This window comes from Vipera berus (assembly GCF_964194415.1).
Source record: "Vipera berus genome assembly, chromosome: 6".
In the NCBI taxonomy this organism is placed as follows: Eukaryota; Metazoa; Chordata; class Lepidosauria; order Squamata; family Viperidae; genus Vipera; species Vipera berus.
Genome location: NC_138208.1, coordinates 7,583,827 through 7,602,992, shown reverse-complemented (window position 1 = coordinate 7,602,992; position 19,166 = coordinate 7,583,827). Strand labels below are relative to the sequence as shown.

The window sequence follows — 19,166 nt, the reverse complement described above, 5'->3', positions numbered from 1 at the left end:
GATCAAAATCCATATGCTTGTCAACTGATTCGCATTTATGATGGTTGCAGTGTTCTGGGGTCATAGGATCAAATTTTGCGACCTTCTGACAGGCAAAGTCAAAGGGGAATCCAGATTCACTTAACAATCCTGTTACTAACTTAACTACTGCAGTGATTCACTTCACAACCGTGGCTAGAAAGGTTGTAAATGGGGCAAAACTCACTTAACGAGTGTCTTGCTTAGCGACATAAAAGTTGGGCTCAACTGTGTTTGCAAGAGCAGGATTAACTGCAACTGGCAGCTCCTTATCCATTGCAAAAATCTTTTTCTTCCCCTAGAAATTCAGCGCCATTCTGAATCTTGAGAAATGATCTCAGCAAGATATACATTTTTATTCCTCTCGTGTTTGATATTTTAAAAAAAAAATGAAGAATTTTCTTTTGGAAAAACAGAATAACAGAGCTGGGAGGGACTTTGGAGGTCTTCTAGTCCAACCCCCTGCTCAGGCAGGAAACCCTGGCCTATACCATTTCAGACAAATGGCTGTCCAGTCTCTTCTTAAATACCTCCAGTGTTGAAGAACCTACAACTTCTGAAGGCAAATTGTTCCACTGGTTAATTGCCTTCACTGTCAGGAAGTTTCTCCTTAATTCCAGGTTGTTTCTCTCCTTGATTAGTTTTTTTTAAAAAATCCCATTTATATCCCGCCCTTCTCCGAAGACTCAGGGCGGCTTACAATCTAAAGCACAAATCAATGTGCTTAGCAATAGCCTTCATTCTATGTATATGCCTGCTTATTAGGGCTTTTGGGGACCCCCAAGTGGAATTTTTACAAAGTCAGCTTATTGCCCCCAACAATCTGGGTCCTCATTTTACCTACCTCGGAAGGATGGAAGGCTGAGTCAACCTTGAGCCTTGTGGGATGCGAACCTGTACTAATTGCAAGCAGCTGGTGTTACTTAAGGAGGCATTAGCTCACTGCTCCACCAAGGTTTCCATCTGTTGTTTCTTGTCCTGGTGCTTTGGAGCATAGGTTGACCCCCTCCCTTCTTTGTGGTAGCCCCTCAAACACTGGAATGCTGCTATCATGTCATCCCTGGTCCTTCTTTTCTCTAGACTGGTCACACCCAGTTCCTGCAACAGATGATATTACCAAGTTTGGGTAATGAAACGTCTGCAAGAAAATCACCAAGTGCAGAGAGCACCAAGGACCCCACACTGTATGTTGCTCTTTTAGAGTCTTCCTTCCTTGGATGCTTGGAAGCTAATTAACAGAACATCAGATTTGGAAGGGACCTTGGAGATCTTCTAGTCCAACCCCCTGCTCAAAGCAGGAAAACGTATATCGTTTCAGGCAAATGATGGTCCAATCTCCTCTTTCCAGTGATGGAGCACCTACAACTTCTGAAGGCAAGCGATTCCGCTGATTAATTGTCCTCACTCTCAGGAAATTTCTCCTTAGTGTTCCGGGTTGCTTCTCTCCTTGATTAGTTTCCATCTGTTGCTTCTCTTTGAATGACTCTGCTGAACAGATTGACCAACCTAGCTGAAACCTTTGGCTCTACATATTAAACCATTTTTGTTCTTTTCATCCAATGCCTGAACTGATTTGCAGCCCAGCATTATTTGTTTAGCTTTGCTTAAAGGCAGAACAATCTAAGATTTTCCTGGTTGTTCATCCATCTCTGGAAATGTGTCAAATAAATGTCTGTACAGGAAACGACACCGATTTACAAAACAGATTGCAAGAATGCAACCGCTGCTATTAAAACCTTTGGCACTGAAAGGTGATAACATTGACATACACACTTAAACCCGACAGTGTTTACTGTAATATATGATTGCTGCCCGGCCAGCTGAATTTCCACCTTTTCCTGTTAGCTTTACAATATAATACTTAATGTTTTCAACGTGCTCCATCCATTCTAAGCCAAGCCTATCAAATAGGTCAGTCTTTTGCATCATTATAGTTCTGATGCTCAGAAGTTCATTGACCATCCTTTCTTGGTTAGTGAGGAAGGCCTTACTGGAAATGTCCTGGATAAAGTTCATGTCTTCCTACACATCCTGTTCTTAAATGTCAGCAAGGAAAGAAGGAAAGTGACACCAAAACAAAGCAAAACCATTCTGTCCTCCTAATCATTTTTCCCCCGCCGATGAGTTCCAAGGAATAGGAATATTCTTTGGAACTCATCGGAAAAGCAGATTAAATTATATAAATATGTTGGACAATATGTTCTTCAGATGACCTGATACTGAGGATTTACTTTAGGGCTGCAGACAAAAGTGTGTTTTTCTTAGAGGTTAGGGGACACTTTTCTACCCCACATGCCATTAAAATATTGTTTTCATCTATCTATCTATCTATCTATCTATCTATCTATCTATCTATCTATCTATCTATCTATCTATCTATCTATCTATCTATCTATCTATCTATCTAATCTATCTATCTATCTATCTATCTATCTAATCTATATCTTGTATATCATCTTTCCATAACTATCTATATCTGTCTGTCTGTATCATCTATATCATCTTTCCATATCTATCTATCTATCTATCTATCTATCTATCTATCTATCTATCTATCTATCTATCTATCTATCTATCTATCTCTATTTATCCATCCATCCATCCATCCATATCTATCTATCTATCTATCTATCTATCTATCTATCTATCTATCTATCTATCTATCTATCTATCTATCTCTCTTCTCTCTCCTCTCTCTTCCTCTCTCTTCTATCTATCTATCTATCTATCTATCTATCTATCTATCTATCTATCTATCTATCTATCTATCTATCTATCTATCTATCTCTATTTATCCATCCATCCATCCATCCATCCATCCATCCATCCATCCATCCATATCTATCTATCTATCTATCTATCTATCTATCTATCTATCTATCTATCTATCTATCTATCTATCTATCTATCTATGATAGACAGACAGACAGACAGACAGATAGATAGGTATGATAGACAGACAGACAGATAGAACTCTAGTATATGGTCTTTGAATCACATTCTCTGTTCTTCTGTTTTTCCAATTTCTCTCAGATATCTGATACAAATGGTGTGCCTCTTCCACACTGTAGCCATATTTCATGAGTGCTGCCCAAATATTGTACCTCCATGCAGTCCTGAGGCTGGATCTCGAAAGTCTTCAGGTCTCATTGTGATACTTCTGAGATAGACCATTGTTGGACTGGAAGACCTGTAAGGTCCCTTCCAGCCTTATAACTCTATGATTCTCACCCGGTTTTCCTTTTTTTTTTTTTAAGAATTCCCCATTCCACCTATCTAGATTACGGCTGCAGCATAAATCCACTTGATTCCATTTCATTCATTTATTAATCTGTTCACCTTCTAGGCAACAGTTGTAGTTGGATGTCAGAAAACATTAGTATCAGAACAACAACCTCCTCTCTGGATTTAGATAAATCTATGTGAAGATAAAGGTGTCATTCATGACTTGAGTCATTGTAGCATCAGTTAGGAACTTGGAAACAGGGAAGACAAAAGGATAAAGCATTAAATTAATAAATGCATTAGATTTTAGACCTCGTTTGGAATAAGAGGGGACTCTAAATCCCTCATGCATATATGTTGGACTTCAAGTGCGTTTTTGCATTTTGTTAGCCAGGTATCAAGAACATTATGGCAAGGGTTGGTGTATTTTCCTACAAACAGGAAGCTCCTTATCATGTAACGGTTCCCTGCTGCGTGAATACATCCTTCCCAGATAATAGAAGAAAACGCGGAAGCTTTCACATGCATGCTTCACAATCACTGGATCAGTTCTGTTTCTTCTGTAACTATTGCAAGTAGACTTTTCCAGTTCAGGTCCATGAGCCTACGCCTTGCACAAGAGAATAGAGTAAAAATAGAACATTTCCCCTTCCCCTTCTGTTTTTAACACTCTACACATGTGGACCAAACCGGACAGGTACAGACTTCAACAGATGCTAAATACCTAATTCCTACAGCACTGTCTTTTCCCTAAGGATATTTAGCCATGTAGTAAGGCTGTGTCAGGGACATGGTGGCTCAGTGGGTTAGGACGCTGAGCTTGTCGATCAGAAGGTCGGCAGTTTGGCGGGTCAAATCCCAAGTGCCGCGTAACAGAGTGAGCACCTTTTACTCGCCCCAGCTTCTGCCAACCTAGCAGTTCGAAAGCACGTAAAAATGCAAGTAGAAAAATAGGGACCACTACGGTGGGAAGGTAACAGCGTTCCGTGCGCCTTTGGCGTCTAATCATGCCGGTCACATGACCACGGAGACGTCCTCGGACAAGCGCTGGCTCTTCGGCTTTGAAACGGAGATGAGCACTGGCCCCTAGAGTCGGAAATGACTAGCACGCATGTGCGGGGGAACCTTTACCTTTTAAGGCTGTATTGCTATTATCCTTCTCATCTCATCTCCTTATCTTTCCTACTACCTTCTGCTATTGGTATTTTATGATTTATCAATTGTTTTTTTTTGTACCTTATGATTTATGAACAGTGACTTAACACTTTGTTGCTTGTATGTACACTGAGAGCTTAAGCACCAGAGACAAATTCCTGGTGTGTCCAGTCACATTTGGCCAATAAAGAATATTCCTACATTCTTATTTTTCAGTCAGCATAGACTCATTTTTTTTCTGGAGACCACAGAGTGTGATAGGGTGGGGTCCAACCCTCCAAGATGGCAGACATAGTATACAGAGGTCAGGCCTCCATTGTGATGTCCCATTCATTCTTCTACAGATTGTGTAGGCTGCTGTTTGTTTCCTTCATAAAAAAATATGTTCCACATTATTTCACATTTCATTCAAAATGACGTTTTGGGAACTGCATTTTGAATTGTGACTTCCATGTTGATGATTACGTTTTGTTTTCCGTATAAAACATTTCTCCCTCTGATTGATTTCTAGGAACTTGGGTTGGTCATTTCCGGAACTTTGCCTGTCTTCAACTTAACCAAAGATCAAAATAATGTTCAGGTAAGCACCTCACACAATCCTGGAGTGACATAAAGCTTCCATATCAACCATATCAACTTGAGGTGGAAACCAGTTCGTGCTCTCTGCAATGAGCTTCCAGTATTATGTGTCTGTCAACCACCAAGGAAATCAGGAGGTTCAGGCAGTTCAAATGAGTAGAAAGATTTAACGCAAGTTTAAGCTCTCTACAAAAACCTGACCAACTAATGGTCAAGAGAAATGAGCCAAGTCGATTCTTTTATCCAAAGAACAGAATAATATCTAACCTCACTCTTATTTTGAAATTGCTTCTGGATGTTGTGTTTGCAACGAACAAAAGAAATGATGCTTTGATTTATTTATTTATTGCTAATTAGACAGGTTTATTGTTATAGAAATGGCGTGTACACACTGTTGTGTAAAATGCGAAAAGTTGCGGCTGTAACGTTGCTACCTTCCACTGTGCTAAAGAGAGTCAGAAGTTGGTGCCTTTTTCTTTCCATTTTCCCTCTTTACACCCTATCTTTTTTCCCCTCCCCACTCCTCCTATTTTTCTATTTTTTAAAAATTTCTCTTTTTATTTTATATTTTGATAAACCAATAAAAAATTGAATTGAAAAAAAGCAGAGAATTGCATGGGAGATTAGAAAGGCATTCGAGGTGGGCTAGAATTAGATCTCTTGGGGGCACACAGGGACTCATGAATGATTACGTGTTTGACCCCTTTCTTGGGCTCATCCTGGTTATCTCCTACAGCATCTCTATGCAGAAATAAGTCCATGACATTTAACTTAGAGACGGCAGCTTGCATATTTTTTCAACCCAAATGGACTGTGAACAAGTTTACAACATTTGATTTGGAAATCATCTAAGTAGATTTATACCTGCAGTCTGTTTGCTGTGAATCCTCAGACATAACTTCCAGGTTTTGTTCATTGAGCTCTCTGTGTGTGAGACAGAATGGGTTGGCAACTCTCTTCAGATTGTTCTGATATTCTGTTTAATTATATGTTATTCCTTTTTTGGAGATCGGGAGAAGGTTACAACCGGCTGGGCTGGCGTTATTGTTAAATGCCTTGCTAATAAAGTATATTAAGGCGTCCTCATTATGAATAACACACAATGAGACCAAAAAAATAAAAATAAAAGAGGCCGGATACACGGCGGGGATCTTCCTTTCTTTCCAACCCAGGAGACGCATACACAGTGTACACACACGATTAAAGTCAACGTAAGGCTTTAACAATTAAGAGACTTAAAATTGGGTTAATTACTGGGCATGTAAAATGTATACACTGCAGGAGGAATAGTTATCTCATTAACATCTGGAACATGCTAATTTGCTCTTAATTATTTTTGACCTCCTCATTAATGCTACGTTTAACCATCTAAAAATAAATTCGCTTTTTTTTTTCTTTGCCAGAACCAGTTGATTCTTGGTGTAATGGGAGTCGATGTGTCTCTAGAAGAAATTAAGAAACTGACTCCTCGCTTTACCGTAAGTTTTCCCTAATACCTATTTTTTAACTTCTGCTGTAGCTTGGATCCACTTCACGTTTCCTTTCCAGGCTATCTAGCTCCACTGCCTGGAAATAATAAATAAAATTTTTTAAAAAAATAAAAAAAAATATTTGCCCTTTCCCCTATTTTTGACCAGCTTTGCGGACATAACGTCCTTCTTTAAGCAGGACCAACAAAAGTTCTGGGCTGTTGTAAGTGACTTGGAGGTGATGGCTCTGTGCCACGGCTTTGAAAACACGAGGCCAAAAAAGGGACCTATTAACCTAACTGCCTTCTGCCTTCTGCCTCCTTTATAGCCACCGCTTTAGAGCATGATTTCAATACATAAACAAACTCATTTTTGAGCTGAATGCCTTCACCTTACATAACGTGTATGATGGGTCGTCGCTGGATTTAGTTGGAGCAAAATGTAACAGCTTAATCTCCGGGATTATTTAATTCATCTTTTTTTAAAATTCTGGAGCTCTAGTGAGCCATATTAAAGTATGTTCAGATGTTTCCTTACTGAACGTTTTCCAGTTGGGCCATCTCCGGATATGGCCATTGTGGCTGGGGACGATAGATCTTGTAATTCAGTGCCCCACCAAGGCAAGTTGCGTCAGTTCAACGCTAGCGTTGTCCTTGAAGATAGAACAGATAGTCCTTGAGGTATGGCCACAGTTGAGTCCGAAATTTGTGCTGCTAAGCGAGACGTGTGTTCAGTGCGTTCTGCCTCATTTCCTGACCTTCCTTGCCACAGTTGCTAAGTGAATCGCTGCAGTTGTTAAGTTAGTGACACAGTCGTTAAGTGAATCCGGCTTGTCAGAAGGTCACCCAAGGGGGAAATCACGTGACCCGGGACAGGGCAACCGTCATAAATACGAGTCAGTTGCCAAGTGTCTGAATTTTGATCACGTGACCATGGGGATGCTGCAACAGTCATAAGTGTGAAAAATGGTCATAAATTGCTTTTCCCAGCGCCTTTATAACTTTGAACAGTCACTAAGCGAACTGCTGTAAGTTGAGAAGTGCCAATGCCAGCGTGGTTAAGAGTCTCTAAAATGCAATTACAGGGGCCAATGCATTACAGTTATATTTCTTTTCCTTAACAGCTGTGTCCCAACGGTTATTATTTTGCAATTGATCCCAATGGTTATGTGCTGCTTCATCCAAATCTTCAACCAAAGGTATGGAATATCTTCTGGTTGCGATTTATCTCAATTTCTGTTTGGCAAAAGGCATTTTTAAAAGATCAGTCATCCCGAAGATTTTCACTTTTCCTGCTAACCTTGGGGCATGTTCAGAAGATCCTTTGCTTTGATTTTATACTCGGAAGCTACACAGTCCAGCTTTCTCTTTACTAAAAGGATCAAATCCTGAGAGTAAAATCCTGCTAAGGAATTCCAGGCCAGAGAAGGAGCTAAAATCAGGATATTGTTTTGATTTCAAGTTGTAAGGAAAGACTGTTTTATATTTCTTCAGTTTATTGTCTAATTTCTTTGGTTTTTTGCCCAAACCTTTTTTTTGTTTAATAAATATATTCTTATTTGTGTACATGCTGAAGCTGGATCTTTAAATGTGTATGTCCTTTTTGCCTGTCCAAAAACTGGAAATAGTTTTTGACAACTGCTCTTTTGCTCTCTCAGTTTAACACAGAATTATTATTATGCAGACTGACTGACATCTTTAGTAAACTCTGCTGGGCCTTGTTTATAGTCAAATGTACACACATGCATGATTTTTACGCTTTTTTTCCCCCTAGCAGTTTTCCCAGCATTGATTTCCTTCTTTAAAGGAGGTGAATTTAAAAGTTCATTTTCAAGCTGGTGGAACGTGTCTCCAAAGTTCTCTGACCAAGTTGCCTGATGGCAAATTGGGGGGACCATTTCACTGAATGGGAAAGCAGTAACAGCAGAAAATCATAATAATCATAATAATCATAATAATCATAATAATCATAATAATCATAATAATCATAATAATCATAATAATCATAATAATCATAATAATCATGATAATCATGATAATCATAATAATCATACTAGAGCAATTTGAAGAACTCAGCAACTGTAGGGCTACATTCATCAATCCAGTCAGTTTTCTAGACAATATTTTTGGGAAGTGCTGCCTGCTTATAGTTGATGGAAAAGGACAGATCCAAAGTCAACCTTCTGGCTTTGTTCCAAAGGAAAGACTATCTCAAAGCCGTTTTTCCAAAAGGCAACTTGATTTTTGCGGTTTCCTTCTTGGAAACATTTCACTGCTCCTCCGAGAAACGTCTTCAGTTCTGAACTGAAGGGAGGAAGCTTCTTGGATGAGAAGTGAAACATTTTCAAGGGGAAAGAAAAACGAGGAAGTCCAGTTGCCTTGTGGAAAATCACCTTTGGGACAACCATGACCTAGAATGATTGACAATCTCCATAGACATTGGGGCAAGGCTAGTTGTTGGTTTCTATCTCAATGCCTCTAACAACTACACCAAAGTGGCTTGTACAACTGCTCTTCCTACTACTGTTACCATCATTGTCATCATGACGATCGCCGTATTTTTATTTCCATTCTCTTTCCCTCTCATGCCCCTTTAAAAGATTTCTGTTATTCAATTTATGAACACTTTTTTTTTTGCTTTATTGGCTGTACATTTAATGAATTTAAATTTGTTATATCGCTCTGGCCCTCCCTCCACCATCCAAATCAATGCATGGTTCCCCTTTCTCTGGGATCTGACTAGCTGCACAGTTATGGTAGGTTTCTCATTCTTCTTTCATGGTAGGTCTCCATCCTTCTAGCTCAGACATGTCAAACACAAGGCCAGCGGCCCGGATGCAGCCCGACATGTGGTTCCATCCGGCCCGGGGACCATCTCTGAAAAGAGCAAAGGACTGGCCTGCTGCACCTCAGCCTGACCCAGCCCAGGCCGACCGGGCGCTGATCTACAACCTGATTGCATCCATCAAAGCCAGAACGCGCTCAGTGTTAAATCCACGGGGCAGCCCTGCCCCGCCCCCTGCGTGCGCGCGCAAGCAGAGTGCAGTGTCCCTGCTGTCTGTCTTGTCACGCATGCTGACTTCACCCAGGATGCTGGCGCTGGCCGTCTACTGTGCGCACACTCGGCGGGTGGGGCAGAGGTGGCAAGGCAGCTCCTTGCTGATTCCAGTGGATCTTAGGCTGAGTACGTTCTGGCTTCAATGGACGCAACCAGGTTGTAGGTCAGCACCCCCCACCCACCCCCACCAGCACCTCCAGCCTTGCAGCCACGAGGCATCCCTTTCAACAGGACTGCCCCCACCCATCCACATAGTATAGGAATGGCCAGCAGCAGCATATTAGTGCTGGCAATCCCTCCCCCTCCCATCACACCTTCCTGAGTGTGGGGGTGGAAGGAAAGAGATGAGAAGGCAAAGGGAGGGAGGAAGGGAGAGAGGGAGGAAGGAATGGAGAGTGGGAGGAAAGAAGGAACAGAGGAAGGAAGGGAAGAAGGAAGGAACAGAGGGAGGAAGGGAAGAAGGAAGGAGCACAGGGAGGAATGAATGGAGGATGGAAGGGTGGGAGGGACCATGTCCTGGCACTCGCCCCGGTCCCACCCTCCTCTGCCGGAGACCCTCAGATGTGCCCCAGTCCTACCCAGGAACCTCTAAAGCAAGTGATGTCGAACTGGCCACGCCCACCCAGTAGCCCATGCCCATCCTAGCCATGCCCACCCAGTAGGCCACACCCATCCTAGCCACAACACCCCCCCAAGGGCAACCACAATGCTGATGTGGCCCTCAATGAAATTGAGTTTGACACCCCTGTTCTAGCTTATTCTCTGCACTGGCGCCTTCCCATACATTGTTATTGTTATTGTTATTGTTGCTGTTGTTGTTCTTCTTCAAAAAAAAATCCCTTATGTTGGCATCCACATGAAATCCAGGAAGAGTAGCCTACAAGCCAGACAGAGTCAACAATTTCATCATCTTGCCGTAATGACCTAATTGGAGATGTTTTCCCAACGGGTTGGTGACAGGTTGGAAGAGCAGAAAAACCAGAAGGATAATCTCTTCACCTTTCTCATAAGGGCTGAAGGATTCATCAATGATGACCTCCTTAGCAATGACTAGGAAGAGGAAGGGATTGGTGAGGGCAACAATATTGTTGATGCTGTTTTGGGCCAACTTAAGAAGGGAGGAAAGCATTGTATCTCAGTGGTGGAGAAAGCCCCATTTAAAGGCTACAGTTCTGGTCTGCTAGCCAGACCCCAAATGTAATGCTATTCAGGGGAGTTGTGGAAACATCCCTGAAGAGTTGGGGGAAAAAGCAGGTTGATAGCTCCTGTTATCTTTCCACATAACTCTTCTGAGTGACTTCCCTAAGTCCAGAACTAGATGGTAGAAAGCAAATTGCTGTCCACTCTATTCCCTCTTTCTGTTCATCTGTAACAGCGGCCCCCAACCTTTTCCATACCCCGCACCCCTAGAACGCTTCTGATATATTCTCACACCCCTTGAAAAAGTTCAAAATAACGGCAATGAATTATGCATATACACTATAATTTTGAAAACCCAGGTTTTCGCATAAAGCGGCCTTGGCCTAGGCCACGGGTAGGCAACCTTGGCTCTTTTATGACTTGTGGACTTCAACTCCCAGAATTTCTGAGCCAGCATGACTCAGCTTGAAACCTCTCTCTTTCCCCTCAGCATGGCTGGCTCAGGAATTCTGGGAGTTGAAGTCCACGAGTCATAAAAGAGCCAAGGTTGCCTACCCCTGGCCTAGGCCTAGGCCGCTTTATGCCTTGTGGACTTTAACTCCCAGAATTCCTGAGCCAGCCATGCTGAGGGGAAAGGGAGAGATTTCCAAGCTGAGCCATGCTGGCTCAGGAATTCTGGGAGTTGAAGTCCACAAGTCATGAAAGAGCCAAGGTTGCCTACCCCTGGCCTAGGTCTAGGCCGCTTTATGCCTTGTGGACTTTAACTCCCAGAATTCCTGAGCCAGCCATGCTGAGGGGAAAGGGAGAGATTTCCAAGCTGAGCCATGCTGGCTCAGGAATTCTGGGAGTTGAAGTCCACGAGTCATGAAAGAGCCAAGATTGGTTACCCCTGCCTTAGAGTATCGTCTTGCACCCCCAGGAGGTACGATCACTCCTCGTTGGGAACCCCTGATCTACAAGGAGACTCTCCGCTTTCAAACAGTTGGACTAGAAGACCTCCAAGGTCCCTTCCAACTCTGTTTTTCTGTTATTCCTATGCTATGAAAGCCAGCAAGCATAGTCCCTTCCAAGCCATTTTGAACCCAATTGATTAGACTCAACAGTTCTGCTTGAAGCAACACCATGAGGAAAAATGTTGGGATGACACTAGACTTTATTAAAAATCTGTGTTGGAATTAGGAATTAGACCCTACCTGTCACTATTTAATCTATCTTTGTGTGGTTAGGTGGGAGATCAGCAAGCAGATGAATATTATTCCATATTAGGGTGCAGGCCACCCAGATATTAAAAACATTATCCAAAGTCAACATAGGCTAGAGGGAAGGTTGTTCATTATATTTTAGATCTTATTTAATCGACCATTTAAATATTACTCAGCAACTCATTCCATCATCTGACATGATAACTCTGAATGTATATATTTAAAGTGCTAGAAGTCTTATTTAGTTATCACTAGTTTTTTTTTAAAAAAATAATTATTTACCTTTATGAGCAAATCTGTTTCTTCTAAATATCTGTTTTAAAACTTGAATACTTTTTAGACTCAAAACATGTACAACACAACTGAGCTTTTTATTTATAGCCCGTGTGTAGCTTTTAATTCCCCAAACAACAAATTATCACTTTTCCTGAAACTGACAAGCCTTTTGAAACATGACCTATTTCCCCCCCCCCCCCGCCTGCCAACAAATTCATAGTTCTGCAACTGGTTTGTTTGGCTTGCTAGCAATTTACATCAAGCTCTATTTATCTTTTTTAAAAAATTCTCACTCAGTTTAATAGTACTTACATCCAAGTCATTGTGGTAGTCCTGTGGTCCTTTTTCTCCTGAAACTATTATTAGAACGAAATCCTAACCCTAAATGTTCTGGGGGGGAAAAAACCTTTATTAAACTGAATGATCTGGTTTGTGGGTTAGACTATTAAAATACAGCCACGTACTATTGAACTATGGCTACAATTACTTACATTCGTATAGTAGGCTACATTGTAAAATAGACATCCTTCTGCTTCAATGTTTTTTTAAAAAAATTGGATGTCTTAAATTTGATCTCATCATCATGCAAGACAGGAGACTCCTGTCCAAAATTAGCACAGATCTTTTTTTTTTTTAAAAAAAAGGAAATTATTTTAAAATAAGCTCTTCCTGAGGACCAGCGAGACTTTCCAAACGGGTTGGAAGTGGTGCAGAGTTTCACAAACAGAACGGACTGGGTGAAACGCAACACCCCTGTGGTTGTGTTGATTTCCACGGCACCTTCACTGGTGCATATAGCAACGAACGCAGTGAAAATGCCCACAGGGAATGAAACAATACATATGTGCCAAGTAGAACTAACACATACATATTTACAGATTGCTGTGAAACTGAAGGAAAGAATTATTTGTTAACCAGCTAGTGATTCCTGCTAGTTGCTAATATAGTAGGGAAGTAACTTGAGCCCAGCTTCTCTCTTTCTGTTGAGTAGCCAGTCAACAGGATTTTAGCGTTAAAAATGGGGGTTTCAGTTCTGAGTTCGAAGAGGCAGGTTGCGCACAAAAAGAGGAAACATACAATTACACTTATAAGTCTCCATCCCCTTAGCGTTGTAGTGTTGCGCCTCTGTCTGAATGTGCTTGTGCTTCAAATCCCAGTTGAAGTACTTTGTTTCCAGTCCACCACCCACCTAAAGCTGTGGATTATGGGAACTGGAGTTCACACGGAGTTGTCTTCCTCCACATTCTATGGGTGAGGTACTGTAACTGACCTTGGGTCAGTGTGACAGGCACTCTAGACTTTATTGTGGAAATTAAGAAGGATGTGTGGTGAGGAACACAAGCTCTCGTGCATTATTCTTGAAGTAGCTAGATTATTTATTTATGTAAAGGTAAAGGTAAAGGTTCCCCCGCACATGCATGCTAGTCGTTTCCGACTCTAGGGGCCGGTGCTCATCTCCGTTTCAAAGCCGAAGAGCCAGCGCTTGTCCGAGGACGTCTCCGTGGTCATGTGGCCGGCATGACTAGACGCCAAAGGCGCACGGAACGCTGTTACCTTCCCACCGCAGTGGTCCCTATTTTCCTACTTGCATTTTTACGTGCTTTCGAACTGCTAGGTTGGCAGAAGCTGGGACGAGTAACAGGCGCTCACTCTGCTACGCAGCACTCGGGATTCGACCCGCCAAACTGCCGACCTTCCGATCGACAAGCTCAGCGTCCTAACCCACTGAGCCACCGCGTCCCTTATTTATTTAGCATGTGGCATATAGCACACAGACTAGCAATATACATTAACATTTCACCCAGATTAGTAAAACACAAGAGAATATAAATCTTAGAAAGATCTATGCTCGAAATGAAGTTGAGACCTTAGGAAAAAGTGCAAAGAAGAGCAACTAAGATGATTTAAAGGCCTGCAGACTAAAACATATGAAGAACGGTTGCAGGAACTGGGTAATGGCTAGTCAAGAGAAAAGAAGGACCAGAGGTGACATGATAGCAGTCTTCCAGTATCTCAGGGGTTGCCAGAAAGAAGAGGGAGTCAAGCTGTTCTCCAAAGCACCTGAAGGCAAGACAAGAAACAATGGATGGAAACTAATCAAAGAGGGAAGCAACCTGGAATTAAGGAGAAACTTGCTAACAGTGAGAACAATTAACCGGTGGAACAGTTTCCCTCCAGAAGTTGTGGGTGCTCCATCACTGGAGGTTTTTAAGAAGAGACTGGACAGCCATTTGTCTCAACATGTACAGGGTCTCCTCAGTGGTGGGATTCAAATAGGTGAACAACCGGTTCTCTGTGTGGATGCCACTTCCGGACGTCCATTCTGGGCCTGGGCAACAAAAAATTAGCTATCAGTTCTGCCGAACTGGCACGAACTGGCTGAATCCCATCCTCCTTGAGCAGAGGGTTGGACTAGAAGACCTCCAAGATCCCTTCCATCTCTATTCTGATACCAATATGTCTAGCTAGGCCATCTAACTGCTGAAGTGCAGCATTGTTTATATGATAAAAATCAGATCCTGGGACTGGTGTATGCCCTCAGCTTTCAACCAGTCTCAATGTGATCTACAGTTTGACGTGGGACCACCACAGTCACACTGAGGGGAGGATACTATGCCCCATTTATACAGACGCCGTGTGAGGTGTGAAACCTATTCAGGATTGTCCATTGCTGACATGGTAGTTCAAAGCCTAGCACCCTTTTGTGGGGTCATTTATAAGTCTTCAGTGACCCATGTGGCTTTCCATTGGGAACCGATGTTAAAGTTGTTGGGCAGATGTTGTGAAGTAGCTACGGTACAAGACTTAGAGGCATGGCTATGAGTATGCCTTACTTTTGTCTTGGAATAACTGTTTGTGCGTCTCGATTCATAAACCATCTATCTGTCCTAAATGTACAGACAGTGAAAATTTCCCTCTACCGAGTACAGGGGGCCCTTGAATTATGACCCCAGTTGAGCCCCAAATTTATCTTGCTAAGTGAAACACTTGTTTTGCCCCATTTTATGACCATTCTTGCTTTCTTGCTAAGTGAATCATTACAGTTGTGAAGTTAGTAACATGGGTGTTGAGTGAATCTGGCTTCCCCATTGACTTTGCTTATCCGAAGGTTGCAAAGGGGGATCACTTGACCCCAGGACATCACAATAGTCGTAAGTTTGACTTGGTTGCCAAGCCTCCAAATTTTGATCAAGTAACCGTGGGGATGCTGTAGTGGTCATAACTGTGAAAAACGGTCATGAGTTGTTTTTTTTTCAGTGTGGTTGTAACTTTGAACGGTCATTAAATGGACTGTTGTAAGTTGTGGACTACTTTACCTTCAGTTAGAATCAAAGATGTCTCGCTGAAGCTTAGTCTGATTGCCAAATTGCTCAGAGTTTTCTTAGATTAGAACAGGGGTCTTCAAACTTGGCCCTTTTATAACTTGTGGACTTCAACTCCCAGAATTCTGGGAGGAATTCTGGGAGTCGAAGTCTCCAAGTCATCAAAAGGCCAAGTTTGAAGACCCCCTGCTTGTGGACTTCAACACCCAGAATTCCTCAGCCAGGCATGCTGGCTAAGGAATTCTGGGAGTTGAAGTCCACAAGTCATCAAAGGGCCAAGTGTGAAGACCCCTGACTCCCAGAATTCCTCAGAAAGGCACATTGGCTGAGGAATTCTGGGAGTTGAAGTCCACAAGTCATAAAAGGGCCAAGTGTGAAGACCCCTGACTCCCAGAATTCCTCAGCCAGGCACATTGACTGAGGAATTCTGGGAGTTGAAGTCCACAAGTCATAAAAGGGCCAAGTGTGAAGACCCCTGACTCCCAGAATTCCTCAGCCAGGCACATTGGCTGAGGAATTCTGGGAGTTGAAGTCCAGAAGTCATCAAAGGGCCAAGTGTGAAGACCCCTGACTCCCAGAATTCCTCAGCCAGGCACATTGGCTGAGGAATTCTGGGAGTTGAAGTCCAGAAGTCATAAAAGGGCCAAGTGTCTAGACCCCTGGATTAGAAGAATCCGGATGCTTAGAATGAATAAAAAATGACTGCCATAATGGTGTGGAAACCTTGAATGAAGCATTGTTGTTCTGTTGCTTTAGCACATTGGTGTGGGCATCCCCAAAGTTAAGCAGAGGAGACCCTATGTCCAGGTAACTATGAATGGAGGTGACTAACGGTGTGGTTGGAAGCCAAACTTCTCTTTAGCTCCCTGGGACAACTGTTTAACCAGCAACTTCTCTAACGCATGAAGCTCGCTAAATTAAGGGTGGATGCTTGTAGGAGACGTCCCTTCAAGTTGAGAGCATCTGTCTATTAACTTGAATTAGTGCTTTATTCTTTTTGGAGAAGCCTCAAAAGACAACAGATTAATTACTGCCTTGATATACAGTAATACTTGATGAAGTATGCAAGGTTTACATTTGGAACTGACCATCGATAGAATTCTAATGTAGATATTTCAAGAATTTCAATATCACCCTTTCGGCTTTTTATTTTTATTTTATTTTTTTTTGACTGTGCCTGCAAACACTCATGCAAGCCAAGTTAAATCCGTGAGGCCTAATTAAGTATCGACTTAGTTAAATGCTGTTAATTTCAACAGAATTATTTTCTAAGCATGATTAGCTCTTAAAATCCGTACTTGCGCCTTCTTTATAATTGGGTTTTTCTCTTAACAATCTTGTCTTGCGTGCATAAAACATGGCTTGTTTCTTCTAGCTGCATGCATGTCAGCATTATTTAAATTTTGTTCCTGTTTGCGGCATGCCTGACACAAAAGGTTATGACTTGCAAATGTTACATGGCTGACTTTTAAAAACATGCCATTGGTTTGTTTTTTTTAGTTCTGTTGATCTAATTCTAAGTTGATTCATTTCACTGTCAGATTTAATAGTCATTTGTTTGGATGAACACAATTTTAGGAATTGTAATGTCACCGGGGGATGTACAAGTAATCTCCATTGACTAAAATTGATCTATTTCATTCGATTCGAATATTCTCATATCTAAGATATGATATCTCATATATAATACCTTAAATGCTCTCTGTAAAAAATGAAGACATTATCAATTTAATAAAGTAGATTGTATATTTGGTTCCAAAAGCATATAAGTAGCTAATTTTCTTTAACATTTTGGTGGTTGTAGTGAAGCTACATGAAGATGAATCTTTTTAATGTAGACATTAAGAATTGAATCAGTTTTTAATCTACAAAGTTAGGTCTTTATTTCCTTTTCTTTAACTATAGAAATACATTTCTGTTCTTTTTTTTAATTCTTCCTTTTTGTCCATCCTGCCCCTTTTATTTCAAAACTGAGTCTATTTCCAACTTTGCATAATGAGGTCTTTGATTTCCAAAGTTCCTATTCAGAAATATTATCATTTCCCCCCCTAATACTTACAGTATTCTCACTATAAAGTTGTGTTTGTTTCTTTACTTGCAATTTCTGGATGTAAAATGTGAATTATATTCCTTGGTCACTATGTGGAAGCAATGCTTTCATTGGGATTTTAGTTTTTTATTTTATTTTACCACTTAACCTGATTTATAGCTCTTAAATTCTTTGACAGTCTCTCTTTGAAACATTAAGTAGTCTGACCCTGCTTAGCTTCTGAACCCAGAGGAGTTCATTCATTTCATTTCATTCATTTCATTTCATTTCATTCATTTCATTTCATTTCATTCATTCATTTCATTCATTCATTCATTCATTCATTCATTCATTTCATGCATTCATTTCTTTCTTTCATTCATTCATTTTCTATATGATCTTCTCTATCTTCTACAAAGATCTTTCTTTGTAATAATTCCAGTTTAAATCTAAAGTGCACGTGTAATTGTAATTGTACCGGCTATTTGGAAAGGTAAGTAAATTTAGTTTGATAAGTGTATTTATTTATTTATTTTATTTTATTAGTTTTTCTATACCGCCCTATTCCCGAAGGACTCAGGGCGGTTTACAGGGCAATATTTAAAAGACAATATAAAATTAAGAAAAAAAAATAGAATTAAAAAGAATTAAATTAATAATAGCCCAACAATAAAACAATGTTAAAAACTTAAAACTAAAAACCCCCTCAGTCCAGGCCAGATAGATCGAAAAGCCAGGTTTTCAGGTCCCGGCGAAATGAGCGCAGGTCGGGGGTAGTCCGGAGTTCCACAGGTAAATCATTCCAAAGGGCAGGCGTGCCCACAGAGAATGCCCTCCCTCTGGGGATCACCCGCTGGCATTCCCTGACCAGCGGCACCCTAAGGAGGCCCTCCCTATGGGAGCGCACAGGACGATGGGAAGTTGATGCCGGCAGCAGGTGTTCCCTTAGATAGTCCAGACCCAAGCCATTTAGGGCTTTATAGGTCATCACCAGCACCTTGATTCAGTTGGTTCTAGATTAGCAGCAGAAAGTGCTTATTATATGCTGCTTTGAAATCTTCTCCAGAATCCCAAATCGCAAGAACCCGTGACGCTGGATTTTCTGGATGCCGAGTTGGAGAATGACATCAAAGTCGAGGTACGTTGGATTGACCATTTGGGATTTTTCATGTTGACAAGTCAGTTCTGAAGCAAACACAAAGGCGGGTAGCCATCTTAGGTATTTGGGGCTAAATTATCTTTATAGCATCTGATTTTTTTTTTTTACTTTTGTGCCTCTGGCTGACCAGTATCCTTAAGGCAGCACCCTTCAGAAGAAATCTGTAGGAATCTTTTTATCATGAAGGAACTAGGCAACTGTCCTCATTGTCCTCCTGATTTTCAACAGAAAATTTAGAGGAAGGAGAAGTTTCCAAAATTAAGACAGAGGTCCTGACGCTGTGACCAAGACTTTGTCCTTTTAGGTACAAGGGCCAGGAACACATGAACTAAGGGCTGGACTTTGATTCTCTGCCATCTTGAAGTGTTTGACCATCCTTCCCCTGGACATCTCTGATAGGCAATATTAATAAGATGGTTATCCAGTCAGCTGGCATGATCTCACACAGACAGTCATTCCTTACCATAACTCATACAAAGAGTTGGGTTTTAATTGTTTTGCCTCCTGGAGTTTTATCTGTTTGGCTATATTAGC

The 19,166-nt window shown here is 41.4% G+C and overlaps 1 protein-coding gene across 3 annotated transcripts in view; it reads left to right on the top strand.

The window, feature by feature from the left end:
* CACNA2D1 (calcium voltage-gated channel auxiliary subunit alpha2delta 1) overlaps positions 1-19,166 on the top strand; it is a 358,403-nt gene that overhangs the window by 290,015 nt on the left and 49,222 nt on the right. For 2 of the 3 annotated variants that reach the window (XM_081330401.1, XM_081330400.1), the window contains exons 16-20: positions 4,910-4,978; positions 6,381-6,455; positions 7,570-7,644; positions 16,201-16,251; positions 18,540-18,611. In XM_081330401.1, coding sequence (XP_081186527.1) covers positions 4,910-4,978; positions 6,381-6,455; positions 7,570-7,644; positions 16,201-16,251; positions 18,540-18,611 — 342 coding nt within the window. The remainder of the gene's footprint in view (positions 1-4,909; positions 4,979-6,380; positions 6,456-7,569; positions 7,645-16,200; positions 16,252-18,539; positions 18,612-19,166) is intronic. The other variant, XM_081330402.1, reaches the window with a different exon arrangement.